General features: G+C 32.6%; 1 protein-coding gene across 1 annotated transcript; it reads left to right on the top strand.

The window, feature by feature from the left end:
* The first annotated feature begins 1,741 nt into the window (after positions 1-1,741).
* LOC129800508 (peptidylglycine alpha-hydroxylating monooxygenase) lies at positions 1,742-18,187 on the top strand. The gene is made up of 4 exons (XM_055844943.1): positions 1,742-2,255; positions 12,233-12,599; positions 12,660-13,047; positions 17,109-18,187. Exons 1-4 carry the CDS (start codon positions 2,130-2,132, stop codon positions 17,275-17,277), a joined length of 1,050 nt encoding a protein of 349 aa, XP_055700918.1. The 5' UTR covers positions 1,742-2,129; the 3' UTR covers positions 17,278-18,187.
* The last annotated feature ends 844 nt before the right edge of the window (positions 18,188-19,031 follow it).

The following is a 19,031-nucleotide window of genomic DNA, read 5'->3' as shown; positions in this document are numbered from 1 at the left end:
TCGCTCTGCAGATTGGTTAGCAACGCTAAGACGGCGGTGAATACTGAAAACTACATAGGGGAATGTAGGCATGGTTCGCACAGAGTGAACCTTCAAACGATGCGAATTTTCTATTTGTTTGCAAAGAGCTGACTTACCATTTCTCATCTCGTCTCACGAGCTTAATAATTATCTATCTTATGGCTAAGAAATGATGATCTAGCTCTTTGTAAATAAAGAGAAAATTTGGGTTGTTTGAAGGCTCACTCTGTGCGAACCATGCCAACATTCCCCTAGTGTCTCATCAAGCCGAAATTGTACTTCGAATGCAATGTTGATGAATAAATTTATCTATTTATGTGAATCTAATAGGGCGTGACTTATTTTTAAGACACAGGAACTTTTGTTTCAGAGCTACAATTATTGAAATACTTGATAGTGATAGTGACTTTTCTGTAAAGTATAACATTATCTTGTAAAACAAAAAAAAATGTGGCTTTTTTTTGTATCCCCCCTTCCCTAACCCCCCTTACCCAGGTCTTAGGTCATGAGACCAATTTTGACCAGTTCCCGATATTTGTACAAACACCTAGCACATTATTTGCTGTACTCAAAAAAATGTGGCATAGTAGGGGAAAGTGCATATTTTAAATCTAAAAACTAGGGAAAAGTGTCCAGTTTATAAATTATATTGCGGAGTCACATTTATTCAAAAACATAGGAAAAATTAGTCATTAGGAAGCTTGCGATTGTACGAACCATTTGCACTTTCCCCTAATGATCTTGAGTAATATTTACAAAAGTGTGACCGGAATCTGTTGTGTAGGTTTCAATTTTCAAGTATATTAGGTTAGATTTTTCAATTGGACAGAAATTGCTTTTTGGAATATGATTACCATTTAGTAACTTATACGTCAGAAATTATTTAACTAAAATGACTAAAAATCATATGCTAGTTTTCTAGAATTACACAGTAAAGGCCTGCAATTTAAATGAAAAGCTTTTGAAACTTTTCTTTAGTTATCTTACATATCAATAAGAAAATCGTAACTTTTTGGGAATATTGTCGTAAGTTTCTCTTCTATATTATTTCAATCTTTTTCCTAAATTTTCTTCCATAATCCCTGATTTCAATTGTTTTTTTTTTTTAATATTTTTTCATAGAAGAGTTAAGAATAGACAGAGGTTTCTTAAATGGTTTCTCGATGCTTTTATTGTATTTTGCTACTTGGGTATTTAACTAAAATATTTAATTTTTATCGAAGAATCGAGTGATTTTTTTGTTGCTTCAGTATATTTTCCATATTTTCTTTCGAAGAACAAAATTAGCGAAATTCAAAAATATAATAAATCATCCTGCCTGAACTACCCCATGTTCCCCTAGCCTTATGTTGGTTATTATAATTCTTTATAAAATTTATTGCAGAATATTGGATTTTTGTTTAGGGGTTTAATGAATTCTCATCTAGAGATTTTTAAGAATTGAATTGAATTAATTACTCCAGTCCCAGCCAGTCAATGCACATAGGTTTTCCCGCCTTTTTTTCAATAAGGTACACCTGCGCCTCAAATTCTGCCTAAAATAGCCCAAAATGTTGAATTTTGTCCCAAAAGCTGAGAATTTCATCGGCATTCAGGCGCTCATGCGCTGAATCTTGCTCTCTCAGCACTTCCCTCTCCACTCCAGGTCACTCCAGCAGCGGTTCAGGGGCTACTGGCTGTGCATGGTACCTCCACGGATGAGAGCTTTTGTCCCCAGTTCGACCCCTGAGCAACGTCAGCAGACTACGTCATGAACTGGCTTTCCTCCTCCAGCAGCAGACTCTCCAAGAGACCATTCCCGCAGTTCACTCACGGATTCCTGGCGCACTGTGTGGCTCTTTTTCTCTGGCCATTCCGCTGGGTGATGGTGTCAAGTGCCAAGTGCCCATTGTTGCGCTTCTTGGACAATCTGAGAAGTCCCCATAGTTCAGTTATTGGCAAATGCTGCAAGATCATCAAGTGGGCATGAAGTATTGTGTGGAATTGAGCAATTAGAGGTTTTTCTGTTGCGACTTTCGTGCGCCATATGTGAGAAAAGAAGTGCTTCAGTCGTGAGGTGGCAGTCAGAGAACACGTAGAATTTTCCCCATCCCAAAAGCACAGAAGCAATGGAACTCTTCCATATGGCACTGAGGATCATCTGTGGCATCCTGATGGTGTCCCTGATGGCTATGGCTAAGCATTCAGCCATCGGACGATATCCCATCCTCATGCCAAACGTGCATCCAGACAGGGTGAGTCCTTGCCCTAAAACACCCCCACAAAAATCTCCTGGGAGGAATTTACCACCCACAGATCCCTCCAAAAATTAGTCCTCACTTTCAATATGTTTTACTTTGTGCCTTTGCGACGCAATATTCTCTTGGTTTTTTTTTCTGTCGAGGATGGATTTTTGATGTGGCACTTGTTCTCTAATTTTCACTGGAAGTCTCAACAGTTGGTTCTATTTGATTCTTATTTGTTTGGCACGATTTTTTTACCCCTTTTGGCTCACCAAAAGAAGTTCTATTTGCTCAAGAAAACTAATTTTTTTCATTCCCAATTAATTTGAGGTGACTTTGAGCAATAACAGATACAGTACACATAAATATTTTGTAATATTGTTGTTTTTTTTAATGAATGTGTCTTGTCCCAAATATTATAACGACATTTTTTTATCTCGCAAAAATTAATTGTTAGAAAATTATAGTTCTTTCTATTGAAGTCTCTATACCTAAATTAAATATAAGGGAAAGCAATCGATGTCTTACCGATTTTAGATCTTACTGTGAGTTCGAGATCAACCGGCAAATATTTTAATAAATAGGTTTTGTACTATTTTTTTCAATCCTCTAAAAATTACCGATCATAAAAAATTCGTATACTCAGAAAAATAAACGAGTAAAACTTACTCGAATCGATGTTGTATTAACTATTTTTCGTTATGAATTTCGATTAACTATATTTTAGCTAAACTAAAACTTTTTTATTTTTAACTAAATTTACATGACAAAAGAGTGTAAGTAACTCTTTTTGAGACTGAAAATAACTCTTTTTAAGAGTTAAAATAACCTATTTAAGAGTTAGAATAACTCTTTCAAACCCCATAATAGATAGATTTTGCAATTTTATGTTTTTTTTTTAATTTTATCATTTCATTTATTAATATTTTCTTGATCTCAAGTTCCCTATATTCGGAGTGAAATATCACTTATAATGCACGCACATGTCTTCATGAAACACTGTTAGGCATATTTCTAGTTGATGTTCCATATGAATTTTGTTACACAAAAATCTTATTAACTGAAGTATATTTTTAAAACGAAAACACTTAAGCATATACTTCAGTCGAGATGAAATTTTACATCGAAAAAGAGTAATAATTACATTGATATCCGACAAATTAATTCAACTCGTACAAAGAGTTGTTTCAACTCTATTTACTAAAATTTACAACGAAAAAGAGTAACAATTACATCGATATTCTTCGAGTTAATTCAACTCGGTGGTAGAGTTGTTTCAACTCTATAGTTTTTTTCTTAGTGTAGGAAAATAATTCTTCTTAATTAAATTTTTAAAAATTTTTTCTTTAATTTTTTCACTACTTTGAAAGAAAATTTCGGTAAACGGACAAATGGATTTTGTTAAAATGTTGTCAGAAGGATGTTGTTTACCATTTTGACAAAGCTTTTGGTTACATGATTTTGATAATTTTTTTTACAAGATCCTGTTAGCCGCCGATTTGACAACATTTTAACATATTTTGTATGGAAGAACATCCTTTTGACAAACTTTGTTTTGTTAATTTGACAAAACTTTATTTTAGAGTACACAAGAATTATCCTAAAAGAATTGGCAAATCAAGGAAATATATTTATCAACGGTATTAATAATAGTATCTAATTTATTATTCAAAGTTGAAAAACTGTAGAGGAAAGCGGGGTTATTTTGAGGTTTGTGGCTACACTAATATACAAAGGAAGCTAGGCTTTACACTTATTTTATTTGGTTTCACAATTGTTTTGCAAAATATTAATGCTCAGACTCCTTTAGAAATTTGCGAAAAAAACCTATATCAATGTAGCCCTGGAGTTCGAAGTAGCCCCACCTCCCTAATTTTTTTTAACGGGAAATTTCTGATTTTAATGTCTTAACCAAAAAAAAAACGGTTTCAAAGGCTGTTAACAAAAATTCTACAAAAAAACGAATCTCTTTTTCGAATTTGTCGAACAATTATCATTTTGATAAACTGATAAACTTTATTTGATATCAGACAATTTTTTGAAGCTCTTATAATTATTTTTTGTTTACACTGAGAGACATCCGAAAAAGTTAAAATAACATTTCGGAAATGTTAATTTTACCCTGCAGTATTGATGCGAAATCGGTGTAAATATTACCCTTTTTAAGTGTATTGGGGGTTAAAGTTACCCTTTTTCATGTTAATTTTACCCTTAAAAAGGTGTAAAATCAACATTAAAAAATGTTTATATATTTTTACACCTAAAAAGTGTTAAAGTTATGAGGAGAAAAATTTAATCGCACAACCTTTTTTTCTCAGTATTAAGAATATCTTTTTAGCAAACAGAATTACAGATCCTTATTTCTGAGCATACTTAAAACGCTCAGAACAATTATAAATGATCGAAATCAATAATTAAATGTTTTTTTTTTAAATGTTTTTCAGTAGAGAGTGCGATATCAATAAATGCTTAAATATTCCAAATTCTTAAAAAATAAAATTGTAAATTGCAAAATGTTTCAATTTCTTTTATTACCTAATATTCTGAGACATCCGGTAGTAGGTTTAAGTTATTAGAGAATCTTTTAGAAATCAACCATATAAATAATATACGTGCTGATCCACCCGACGATAAAAAGGTCAACTTTCATTAAAAAATTTAAAAAAAGCCCAATTTCAAAGCTGCTTCAATTTAAAGATGCATGAGAAAAGCTAATATACTAAAAATGTCTTCAGAAGAAAGATCCCTCCTTTCCATTTTACAATGGAATAGCATCTTTAAACGTTTACCATATAATAATTGTAGTTCAATGGTATGTTTTGATTAGTTAGAACTTGGAAGTATGCTAGACGCATTTTAAGTTGTAGCCAATCAGAAAATGTAATGAAAATGAAATATTTTATGAGTCAAATGTTTTTAGGCCCTGTTAAAAAAAATTGAGAACGATATATATTTGAACACATGTTTCACGCTGTTTTTTTTCAGTTTTAAAGCCACAATTTTACGGCCTTGTGTGTTAAATTTCACATATGATTTCTTTTTCGATAGTAAAAAACAGCGTAAAATTACATGATCATCAAAAAGTCAATGATGATCAGGGGGGGGGGGGGTGACATTAGCTCTGAAAAATGCGACCGGTTTTAGTGTAATTTTTTCCCTGATTTCGTACGCATTTCACGAGATATCTCCAAAACTACGCAGGTTGCCAATTTATGGTTTTCGGTTGCCTCTTCGTTATTAATTTGGCTTTTATCTTGTATTAGTATTTTTGCTAATTCCTTCTACAATGACAGAAAACAGCTAATAAACTCAAATTTTTTTTGGCTCGCTAGAAACATATGGAAAACATAGGAAATGTCATGCCCCTGATGATGATAGTAATAGTTTAATTGCGATTAAATCGTAATATATTTTTTGGGTAAGTGCACCTAATTTCCGAAGCAATTATGGTGAATTAATCTAAATGCTGATATAATTCTATTACGTACATAATGAAGGGTAATACATTATTGTATACAAATTGGATGAAAACAAAAACTTTAAACAAATGCAAATCAGAAGTCTTTTTTAACTTTCCAGTTTTATAGTCTTACTTTTCTAAGAATGATTAGGCCAATTGATCCATAATTAATTTCTGTGCATTCATGCTCTTGAGTAGGGGAAAGTACCTATACCTATGGATGATTCAAGCTTCGAATAGCTTATTTTTTTTCAACACGTTTTTATGAATTTGATCCATTATAATATTTATAATTTTATAAATAGTCCAGTAATGCCTTAAAATTCCTGAAAAGAGCTATAGGTCAAATCCATTATTAAATACATAGAAAAAATTGAGTTTCTGATATTAAGGTCATCCGAATACAGCGCGCTTTCCCCTTTTAAACTTTATTCTCTGTAAGAATATAATACAATAAGGATTGATAAATTTAAGTAAACGTTCATGATTTAATATTGATGCTATAAGAAGTGTTCATGGACTGACAACCGTGAAATCTTTTTAGTGGTTTTAATATATGCTTTCTAATTAAACACACAGTGTTTTCTAATTAAACAAAAGTAATATTTTAATGAAATCAAAAGGTCCTAACACTTTCTCAAAAATTTTGAGAAAAATATCAATTTCGGAATGAAAAATAATTGTGCTTTTCGAATAAAAAATAAACATGTTCTATTGGAACTTCGCTCTTTTCAAGTGCTTCTACCTTATCGACTATTCTTTATATTGGCTCGTGTCTCGACTGTTTTTCATAGTAATCGCCATGTCCGAAAACCACGAAACAGTCGTGACAGGAACCAATGGGTTCAAACAGAAGTAGATTTTGATTCTCCAATAGTGTCTTGGATAAAAGGTAAATGGAACTCTATTTGCACAAAAAGTCGTTGAAGTTCGAAGAATTCAAATTGAATTTCGAATTTTGATACTAAATTTTCGAACAAGGTGGGGGAAATTTATCAAATATCACACTAAAAAGCTGGCAAAAGAATTAACTCAATGTTTATGTAGTGATTAAATACTGGGGCAAGAACAGTAAACGTCGTTGTTCTGTCTTTTTCCTCACAAATGAAGACCGTCACATTTTGACACTTGAGCACTTCGAAATTCGAACAGGATGTAACTTCCGCCACCTTGCGAAAGCATTAAAAAAGTTCTTGAGCCAGTATTTAATCACTATAATCACTGAGTAACTCTTTTGACAGCTTTTTAGTGTGATATTTGATAAATTTTCCCCACCTTGTTCGAAAATTTAGTATCAAAATTCGAAATTCAATTTGAATTCTTCGAACTTCAACGACTTTTTGTGCAAATAGAGTTCCATTAACCTTTTATCCAAGACACTATTGGAGAATCAAAATCTACTTCTGTTTGAGCTCAATACAGAGAAAAATCAATTACAGAGAATCACTTGAGAACAGTAAAGTGTTAAAGAAAAAACTCGTTAATTTTTATTGGATTAGCACGGTAAATCAGCATCTCCCCCAAACATCCCCGTTGTCCCCTATGCCACTCTATAAATTCTATGCTAATGTATCTTCATAGCAACGTCCGTATGAGGAAACAGCTGGAAAAACAAGTGCAGTTAAAGTGTTTCACGATTCCCGCCAAGAAAAAAAAATTAAAACAATCATTGGTGATAAGAAAGTTCAAGTTTGGTACAATCTCTGACTTTCAGCTTTTCCACATTTATTCACTTGAAACTCTTCCGAGCAACAAATCAAGAATGAAGCCCCTATAAAAATCACAAAAGGTCTTTTAATGTGAGAAAACGTGCCACGCGAAGAATCTTCTGGAACTTTTAATAACTCAAAAGGAAAACTTCCTCCAAACAACTTTGTTAATGTCTAAAAATATATTTATTTATAAGGAAAAATTTCATAAAAGCTTACGGGGAATTTCATAAAGAAAAATTCTTTGCCTTTCATCTTACGCAATGAAAAACAGTTTTTCTTTCTGTGGATTTTCTTGGGAAAAATAGAAAGAATGATTTTCTCATTTCAATGTTAATTTAGCTCAAGAGAAAGCTCTCCCCAATTGAGGTGAAAAAGCGTGGGCAGGAAGTGCAAAAATGCGTCAATTAGATAAAGTAACACCTCCCCAGACCGAATACAAATCCGTCTCCCATCAGGAAAAAAAAAACAGAAACTCATCATTATTCTCCATCTCTGGGGTATTGAAAGCTCACTTCACAGATCTTTTTTTTTTGGATCTGTGAGTGATGATAAGATAGTGGGCGTTAGCTGAGAGACCATACATTACCACAAAAACATCCCTCAACATGCGAGAATAGCGAGAATTCATTAATCATGTCGGTGAACTTTACCTTCGAAAAAAGAATCAGTTATTTGAGGGCTTATTGCAGCCTAAAAAATATTTTTGCCCCATTTTTTCCGATGAATAAAACGCTCGCAAATAAATTGTTAAATCTTCCACCTGGCGCCTCCATTGCAATTGGAGACGCCTGGTTGCAGGATAACTATATAAATTTCCGGGGTATAAAAATATCATCCCACACAATTTACTGCCAATGTTGGGGAACCACTCCAAATGGAGTACGTGGGCCGATGCTGGGGTATAAATAGCTTCTGCGGAAGCTTCAGATACTTCAAATCCTTCAATCAACACAATGGAATGTTGTTTGAATGCTCCGAGACAAATTCCTAAAGACTGGGATGGTATTTATGATGGAAATCAATTATTTAGAATCTAATCCCAGGGGGGGAGGAGGATTATCATCTGAATCCCAAGCGATATCAATTAGAAGAGACAAAGATCAACAGATGTTTCTGAACGCGTAGGGGGGAAAATTACTCAAAACGTGACATTTAATTAACAAAATAGTTATCTCTCTTGTCTCTGATCTTGACACTTTACTTTACAAGATGTTTTACATCATCCAGGTATTAAAGCTATACTAGAAATATTATTATGCTTGAACTTTCATATTAATATTCTAATTATATAAATATAACATCTACAAAATTATTTCTTATTGCTATTTATAGAGCTTTTACATGATTATAAACATGCCCCAAGAGGGAAGTTTGTTACACTTTATCGTCAAATTATGTTGATAAAAAAAATTAAATTGAATACAATTTCAGCAATTTTATTCAATTTTATTTTAACTGCCTTAAAAGCAAATAAAACAGCCAATGTTTTGAAGTTAAAAAAAAAAAATAGAACAAAGCCTGGAATACTGTGAGGCAAAAGCTATTAACTTTACATTCAGTATAGTTAAAATTTCTAAAGATATTCAGATTATTTACAGCTTCTTCAAAAGATTAAGTAAGCAGACTCAGCTTATTAAAAAATTAAAACGATTTAAAAATTAGGTCAAGTAAAAAGTTCTGAGGTCTTTTCGTAAGTATGCAATGGTTCATATGATATATAAATCTCATCGAGTCATAGTAAAGCGTGTCCACGATAAAATTTTAACAACAAAAACACTTCTCATATAAAAACTATTTAACCTCAAAGCATGTATTACAGTGCTCGCGTTGTAATCTGGATGATTGGGAGACAATATGACATATGTCCGCTTCGTAATCCGGATGGATTTTTTGAATTTGTTCAACGTCTCGAAAATATAATACAAGATTTTTTGTAGAATTAGAATAAAACTTTTAAAGAAGAATAAAATGACATAGGGTAAAGTGGTACAAGTTGGACAATGGTAAAATTTGGACAGGGCTTTTTGTCTTGATAAATTAAATTACTTCATTTTTATTTGTATATTTTTAATGATTTAGTTTTATAATTTGGTTCCTTGTGCTTAAAAACAAATTTTGTACTGTATTTATCAAGAAAAAAGCCATGTTCAACTTGTACCAGCGAATTGTCCAACTTGTAACACTAATTCGAAATTATTTCACTTTACCCTAATTAGAGAATTCTATGCTATTATACGTCACTTATTAAACAGAATCATCACAGGATAATTCATTTTCATTGCTGAACATGCATGCATACATAACCTCAAAAGTATTTTAAATTTAACCGTCGAGAACTCGTCCGGATTACCGCGATCCGGATTAGAAAGCGGGCACTGTATATTATTTTTGAATAGCTTATTTTATTAGTAATTTATTTGAACTCATCACCTTTGTTATTCTAACTTTTGGTTTCCAAATTCTCGGATGCTTCTCTTGAGACTGCCATCATGCTTTTGACAGGTCATTTCCACGTGTCCTGACTATCCTTTTCCACTTCTGAGCAAAACTTTTGGTGTCCTTGGGTAGTTTAGCATTCTTTCTCATGTCTCTCTTCAAAATATCTCAAGCATTTCTCGATTAGCTGAATTTCTGGGCTATTTGATGAATTGCAGTTACGAGGCACATATTGGATTATGTTATCTTCAAAGGATTATGTTATCTTGTTACGGCGTTATTACACTTGCATATTAAAATTTTAATGTGATTCACATTAATTGTTGCTTGTGAGCGTTCAAATATGTTATTTTTGTCTTTGAGTCACTTAATATTTGGAGTTTTTCTATTTATTGATAAAGAAGTGGACTTGGCCCGCAAAAATAAGTTTAAATTTACCTAAAGCGTAAATATTTTTCACATTTAAAAAATTAAAGAGAAAATCGCATTAATTTTTCGCATTAATGCTATAAATCAATTTATATCAAATTTTGCGGGCTAAGTCTACCTTTTTAGCAACAAATAGATCAAATTTTGAATATAAAATGATTCAAGCAGACAAATTACACATTTGGACTCTCACCAGCGACAATTAATGTGAATCATATTAAAATTTTAATGTGTAAGTGTGATAACAGTAATAGATAATTTGTTCAAATTTTATCATGCACATGCTTTAAACGTTGTTTTTAAGTAACAATACTCTTCAAAAAAAGTTCTTTGACAGTTTTGCGCTTTTTGAAGCCAGTTGTATGTCACAACTTTCTAAAATGAAGGTAAAAAATGGGAAAATTCGATATCCTATCGACGATGTGTTCTTCAGTATTACTGTAACAAAGGTAAAAAGACGTAGCAGTCGTCCAAAATAATTTGTGTAGTTTATGGACCCAATCCAGAACCTGATCCAATAGAAAATCTGTGGTTCAAACGATTACGTTCTGGGAGAATGATGGACAAAGATTGGGCACGCTTATGATAAGTCAATTGTCGAAAATGTCGATAAAATCATGGAAATCGTTGAGTTACTGTGTTATCACACTTACACATTAAAATTTTAATATGATTCACATTAATTTTCGCTGGTGAGAGTCCAAATGTGTAATTTGTGTGTTTGAATCATTTTATATTCAAAATTTGATCTATTTGTTGATAAAAAGGTAGACTTGGCCTGCAAAATTTGATATAAATTGATTTATAGCATTAATGCGAAAAATTAATGCGATTTTCTCTTTATTTTTTAATGTGAAAAATATTTATGCTTTAATTTAGGTAAATTTAGGTAAATTTAAACTTATTTTTGCAGGCCAAGTACACTTCTTTACCAATAAATAGAAAAACCCCAAATATTAAGTGACTCAAAGACACAAATAACATATTTTGACGCTCACAAGCGACAATTAATATGAATCATATTAAAATTTTAATGTGCAAGTGTGATAACGCCGTTAGACTGGCATGCGAGCAAATTATTCAAGAACTGAACATCTTCTGAATTAAAAGGCCTCAGAACTTTTGAATTGACCCGATATGTGGAGCTCGTGAAGCTCGATCGTTCCCTTTTCTTCCACAAAAAATCGCGAAAAACTGCTATTTTTTCATAATTTAGGATTATTAAGTAGCTGGATATTTTTAAGAAGTCCAAATGTTAGTTTTTTTACCACAAATACCCTGTGAAAGCTTTCAAAGTTCCTCTATTTCAATAAAAAAAAAAATTGATCAACTTTGACTAAACTTCTGTTGAGCTTTCGGTATGTTCAGATCAGAGCTATATGCAGATATGTTTCAGCTATTATTTTACTGAAAAATTCTTGCAAGAAGGGAAAAAGCTCTCTCTCTCTCAGGAGGATTAAAAAAGTTTCTCTGAAGGATGTCCAGAAATAGAAGAATTCCACAGAGTTTTCACGTGATTTTCTCACATAAATTTTCTTTTCGCTCGCAAAAATAGTTTTTCAAACTGCTGCTGTTATTGATTCAAAAGCATAAAGTTCACATCAGAGCTTTAATCTTGTTGATCTCTCTCAGTTTGTATTTTGATGGAAGCACCCTGAATAATCTAATTGCAAATAAGGCTTGAGAAATGCAAATTTCCTCCCACGCAGCTTTCAAGGCGACGAAATTGAAAGAATGGGGAAGAGTAGTTAAAGAGATTTAGCCATAAGCCCCTGAAATTGCCCTCCTAGAGCGATGAGAAATGTGCCAAAATCAGAATTTGGAGGAGAGCTTTTAAAGTCTTCCTCAAGGTGACAATCTCAATTGGAAGTCCATTGAGGTGGAAATGTGTTTAGCAGGAAAATTAATTGAAAATGAAGGATTGAACAGGAATTGTTGTCTGTGCTTTTCAGCCCGAACTCTATCTCTGTACACCGATTAAGGTGGACTACACGAAGAACTACTATATTGTGGGATTTGAACCAAATGCCACAATGAATACGGCACATCATATGCTCCTCTACGGATGCGGGAAGCCTGGTTCGAGCCGACCAGTTTGGGATTGCGGAGAGATGTCTCGCAGATCTTTAGTCAATGATCCGGATGAAGAATCCTTCAGTCCATGCGGCAAAGGTTCCCATTCCCAAATCATCTATGCCTGGGCCAGGGATGCTCCCAAACTAGCCCTGCCAGATGGAGTAGGCTTTAAGGTGGGCCTAGACTCGCCTATCAAATACATCATTCTCCAGGTGCACTATGCACACGTTGATCAGTTTAAAGGTAAATCCATAACAGCCTCCGTATTCCTGAGACCCTCTTAAACTCCCTGAAATCTTTCAGATGGAAGCAGAGATGACTCTGGAATCTTCATACATTACACCCTGGAGCCCATGCCGAAGCAAGCTGGTGTCTTGCTTCTGGGGACAGCTGGAGAGATCCCACCGCACAGCTTGGAGAAGATGGAGGCTTCTTGTGAGATCACAGAGGACAAGGAAATCTACCCATTTGCCTACAGGACTCACACTCACAGCCTCGGGAAGGTTGTCTCTGGATATCGCGTAAGGCGCGATGAGCAGGGAATAGATCATTGGACTCTTCTGGGCAAGAGGGATCCCCTGACGCCTCAAATGTTCTATCCAGTGGAAAATTTTGAACCCATTCGACAAGGTGATCGACTAGCAGCAAGATGCACGATGCAGAGCAATCGGGATAGAATCACAAGAATTGGGTGAGTATCTCAATTTGTTCCAGTAATTGTGTTCGTGGAATTAAAATCTTTCAATCGAGACGGAGATAAAACAAACAATAAATTAGGAAAATAAAAATTTTACAAAGAAATTACGGTTCTTCAAAAATGATTTATGAAGTTTTCAGACAGTTGAAGAAAAACCTTTTCGCTTTGTATTAAAAATCTCTATGATTGTGGTGTTTTCAAAAAGAAATATTCTTTTTTCTTTTAGGCAGGTTGTTATATTGAGTAATTGTTGGGAAAATTTGATAATTAACCTATTGTCTTAGCTCAACCGGAAACACAAAAACTCATTCTGAAAAGCTTGACAATCGTTTAACATTTTTGAAAAGTTTTACTTGAGTAGAACGGTAGAACTCAAAATGTTATTTATTAGGGAAGAGCAGGGCAGCTTCAGAGAGTTGAAGATTATCTTTAAGACTCTTTAATACCAATACTTTCTGAACTACAGGCAATTAGTATTAGTTATTGGATAATATAAATTATACATTACACTCATTTAATAATTTTCTTTCCTAAAATTTTATATTTTTGAAAGTCTTGTATGTCTGAAATAGCCCCAGACTATCATATTCCATTGAGATTTTTTTTATTATTTTGGAAATTTTAAATAGAAGTGAATGGAATAATTTTGACTTGATAAATTTGCAGAAACTTTTCATCATTTCAATACATGTCAAATAAATGTACCTTAAAAACATAACCTATTTTTTTTTTTAATTTTTACCGAGGAAAGTATTTTAATTTTTAATAAAAAAAATTAAGTATAATGGCCTAACATATTTCATCCAGTAAATTTTCTCATAAAGGATTAAAATATAACTTGAATTTTTTCTCCAACAAACTGTCAAACGTTAAATTCGATTTACTTGGGATTTAAGGTTAGAAATTAAACACCCCATAACCTTACAATAAAAAAAACTCTTTTGGTAATAAAAAATTATTGCACTAAATTTGCATTGTGGTATGGGAAAATGTTTTCATTCTAACGGAAATAATCACAAATGCAAATTTAAAATATTCCGTTTGGAGTTCTAAGTAGTTTTTATAACCTATCTTATTTTCAATCTTACCTATTTATTGTTTAAGAAATGTTTCTTTTTATGAAGGAATCGTATTTTTGAAACTCATTTCAAGTTTACCATGTTTTCAACGCTTTTGATTGATTTAACCTGTGATTTTTTCTATCCAGTTTTTTTTCAATATGTTAGGTTATGTTAGAAAAGTGAAACATCTTTGAATGTGGAACTGCTTTGAAATTGGGATTTTTCATCTAAATTGGGATTGAGAAACTAAATTGCATTATGATATGGCTTAGTTCCATTTCAACATAGGAAAAAAGTCCCAATTTCAAAGCTGCCCTATTTCTCTTTAAATTTTAAATACCTTGCAATTACGACTTTTAATCGCTCTAACCTCTTTTTTCTTTTGATTTTTAAAATTTCTTTTTTTGGAAATATTTTATTTTACAAATCTATTTTTTATTAGGGTAAATGTCGTAATTCAAAACCATTTCCAGACGCTTTAACTTTGACAGAAGATTCATTTTGAAGAGAATTACATAAATTTGCTCCTTGACTATTTTTGAATGTTACTGTTTAGTGAAAATTCTTTAGATATAGTTTGAAAACTTCTTAAATACAAGAAAAATACGCGAATGTAAAATGCTTCTATTGGAAACAAATTAATCCAAATGGAGACAAGGGAAAGTTTCTAAGTGGAGACAAATAGTGTAAGTGAAACCGCGACGAAATGCTTCTAAAACCTTGTTGAGTTGCTCTTGAGCGCAGGATTTGTTCTCATTCCTGGTCATTTCTCCTTTCCCATCTAAAACAATAAAAAAAATCTCTCCAAAAAAATCATATTTCCGGGGTTTCCTATTGAAGCATTTGCAGACACTTCAGAATATCCCTTTTTGTTCACGAAATAGGTAATTATTTCATTTGAAAACTTCACGTACCGTTAACAATAAAGATTAGCACTTAATTTAACTAAAATTACCCAGAAATATGACTTATATGTTAAACAAAACGAATAAACAAAAGTCACCTCATTGTGTTTTTCATTGGAAAATATTGTAGATCGATGAAAAATTCACTGGTGAAAAGGTACGCTTTTAATCTTCCTAAGAAATTAAGAAATTAAAATTTGTAAATATGAGTGGATTTTCGCTTTATTTGGAGCAAAATTAACTAAATAATGAAACTGTGGTATAGAAAATATATAGATATAATAATTTAGTACTGTATTTATCATGAAAACAATGACGTTTCCATTTGGAATAGAGAAAAATTTCCATTTGGAGCAGGTTTTGAATTAGCTTAATTTACTCTATTTCGAAACTTTTTTCCGAGAAAGACAAAACTTTGCTTAGCCCTGCAGAAAAATTATTTGGAGAATTGGGAACAAATACGGTGAAAATAGGAACAGATGGGGCGAAAATTAGAACAGTCGAAAAAACAGGGGTTTTGAATTTGTTCACCTGTAATCTTCAATATAAGTCAGACTTAATAATATTATTCATTATTTTACAATAAATTGAATTTCATCTTATTTTAAATCTTTTTTTCCTTACCATACATCCACCGCCGACTTAGCATTGACTTCACTGAAGGCCAATCAATTTCGGTTTCGGTTTTACAATGTTTTACATTTCATTGAGGCTAGCTATAGGACGTCCAAATAGAGAAACATTTGCCAGAATTGCCTAGTTAATATAATAATCTGTCCGATAATTTTATATTAAATCTAAGTTTTTTTCCGTATAAACTCAAGCTAATTAAAATCTTGTAAAAAGAAAATCATTTACCAGGAACATTAGACTAACAGCAGAATATTTTCAATTGAAAAGTTATGAACTCGATTGATAAAATAAAATATTAATGGACCTCTTGTACTCCTGACTTCAATCCAATTGAAAATATTTGGGGGATTCTTGTTTACCATATTTATGCCGATATTTGCCAAAACACTTACGTTTTGGAGTTAAAATCTGCAATTTTGGATGCCTGGAATAAGCCTGAAGATAAGTTCATCGAAAATTTAATCGATTATATGCTAAATGGCTTTCTTGAAATACTTCAGAAAATCGCTGGAATCACTAATTTTAAAGATTTGCATAAAAATTATCTCGCCTAATAATATTACAAAAGAATTTATTGAAATTATCGTAATTTTACGATCAAAAACGTGTAAAATTGATATTCTATAAATTCAAATTTAAGAAAGATGTTGTGCTGTCAGAAAATTATCATAAATAGATTCAAATCAAAATATTTTGTGAAAAAAAATAAAATATATATATAGAAGAAAATGTCCTTATTGAGAAGTGACCTTATGGTAATGATACACTGAAAAACCATAAAATTCAGCATTTCTTCAATGGAAATATGGGAGAGCCGTTGCAATGTCAAAAAATTACAATAAATCAGTTGTTAAATAATTCAATTCCAAGTATTTTGCAGAAAAAAATTAAATAAAACGAAAACAGAAAAAATTTAGAGTTTTGCAAAGTGACCTTATGGTAATGGTACGCACTGTATGTCTATCCTGTTCTTTTGCACTCTTCTTCTTCTTCTTCTTTTGAATATCACACTAGATTAACTTATGGATAAACTTATGAGAAAGGGACGCGAATTTTGATTTCAGGAAATTTTACTGATCTAACAGGTGCGCTGGAGGCTTAAAACTCAAAATGTTTTGGGAGATTTTATTATTTAACGAATTTATGGGGCTATTTCAATGAAAAAAATGTATTTTTATCACTTTACTGTTCGCAAGTGCTACTGCATTATCGACTTTTATATGTGTTGATTTCTGTCTTGACTGTTTTTCCAGTTTTCGTTGTGTTCTAAAACCACGAAACAGTCGTGACAGGAATCAACAAAAAGAAAAGTCGATAATGCAGGAGCACTTGAGAACAGTAAAATGTTAAAAAAACACGTTAATTTTTCATTAAAAGACCGCTAATTAATGATAAAAAATTCCATATGTGACATCTCTCCTTTACAAATTTCTTTTTTTTAATTTCCTCTTACCAGAGCTACTAATGACGATGAGATGTGCAACTTCTACTTGATGTACTATGTGAACAATAAGGAGCCTCTTGAGACCAAGTACTGCTTCTCTCTGGGACCACCGCAGTATTGTTGGGAGTACGCCAGTTCGGACTTTAACAACATTCCCGACATGGAGGCCAGTCATTTATAAGGAAGTTCCGGAGGATGAATGAAAGTGTGTCATCAGGGTATCTCGAGGGAATCCAGCACAAAACAGAAGACATCGTCTTAAGGGAATCTACTGCTAACGATAAGTTTTAAACTCTGTACTTAGTTTACCTACCAAAAAGAGAATCAAACCCAAAAATCCCTCATTTCCCTTCTTCCGGGATTCTTTTGAAGTTTCTGGAAGCTTTGGGACAATATCCCAATTCATATCTTTGAGTGAGTTTCAAGGAGAAAAAAAATATGAAGAGCAGCTATTTTGGAGTAGATTTTTAGTATGGATGACTATCTTAAGAAAAAAAATGAAGGGAGATAATAAAATATTTCATTTATATATTTTTCTATGTGTACTTTTCCAATCAAACCTTTCCTATTAATCTTCTTATATTTAGAGAGACAAAGAGAAAAGAAAACATTAAAAACTATGTGAATCCTATCAATTTCACAATATTATACAATTAATCTAGTCAGAGATAAATCTGTTATAAAGAAAAAAAAAACATATTAGGAAAAAGGCTAATTAAGGTAAAATATATAAAAGCAGTATATATATATTAAATGTGAAGAAAATATCTTTAGAAATTTGTATTGTCCAAGACATGTTGTTGGTTGATGGAAGGAGAGTTGAAATGGTACAATTTTCAATCAGGAAAAAAAATGTTGGAGGTAGCTGAAGGAAGTGGTTTATATTTACAACACGAAAGACAATGAGAGATAGGGCTGTAACTAGAAGAGAATGTAATTGTATATTTTATTTAACTGAAGAGAAATATTGGAGAAAATTGTTCTGTTTGGAAATGGGATGAACGTGCAAGGATATCAATTATTTTTCTGTATAAATCAATCCTATTGTAATATCAAGATAAATATTTAATTAAATTTATGACTTTAGAAAATCCTTTTTTGTTTCATTTCCCATTCAGATTAACTCTTTAGAATCTTTATTAGACGATGGGCTATAATGGGTTAAGATCTCTTGTGGAACTTGCAAACTTTTAGTACAATTTAGTACAAAGTGATATCCAAGGCCCAAACCTCAAGTTCCACAACTTGCTGTTTGTTCTTTGAATTTGAATTCACAAGACACACAGCGTCTACCGGCCGGATCTTCCGCGTTTTTTCTCACCTTTTTTTAGGGGTTGGAAAAAAGTGAGGGTGAAGGGTGGAAAAATGTACTTAGGGTCCGTGTTAAATGGCCCAATTATGCGTGGCGAGTCCCCTTCTTGACAATGCGTGTCGCTTGTTGATATTGCCACGAGCAGACGCGGGGATGAACCCCAAAAAGTGGCAAATCTGCAACCCTCGACATTTTCCTGATCTCTCCCTGCCTGGTTCCTGCAGGTTGCCACCTCACCGAAATGCAACCCTTCTCTTGGCGCCCTTGAACACTTTCCCGCCAATTTGTACAAAGCAATTGTGCCAATTGTCGAAGAGGGTGTGGAAGAAGATGTTGAGGAATGTCTTATTACAAAAAAAAAGTACTAAAAGTCAAGTTGAAAGTTGTATTCAAAAATTAGGCTTTGTGGAATAGGATAAACTTTAAAGCGGTCTTCAGACTAGAGGTTTAGCCTAGTCCCGGAAAGCCTCAAAATCCTAAATAGCAACCAATTTTATTGGTTTTTCAGAACTTAACAGATATTAATCCTTATTAATTCAATCTTAAATTAAATTTCTCCATGATAAGTAATTTAGAGCTGTTAAGCCGCCTTAGACCGTCTTCAGACTAGAGGTTTAGCCTAG

Source organism: Phlebotomus papatasi, chromosome 2 (genome assembly GCF_024763615.1).
Source record: "Phlebotomus papatasi isolate M1 chromosome 2, Ppap_2.1, whole genome shotgun sequence".
NCBI lineage: Eukaryota > Metazoa > Arthropoda > Insecta > Diptera > Psychodidae > Phlebotomus > Phlebotomus papatasi.
Note: the sequence above shows the minus strand (reverse complement) of the source record. Positions and strands in the feature narration are given on the sequence as shown.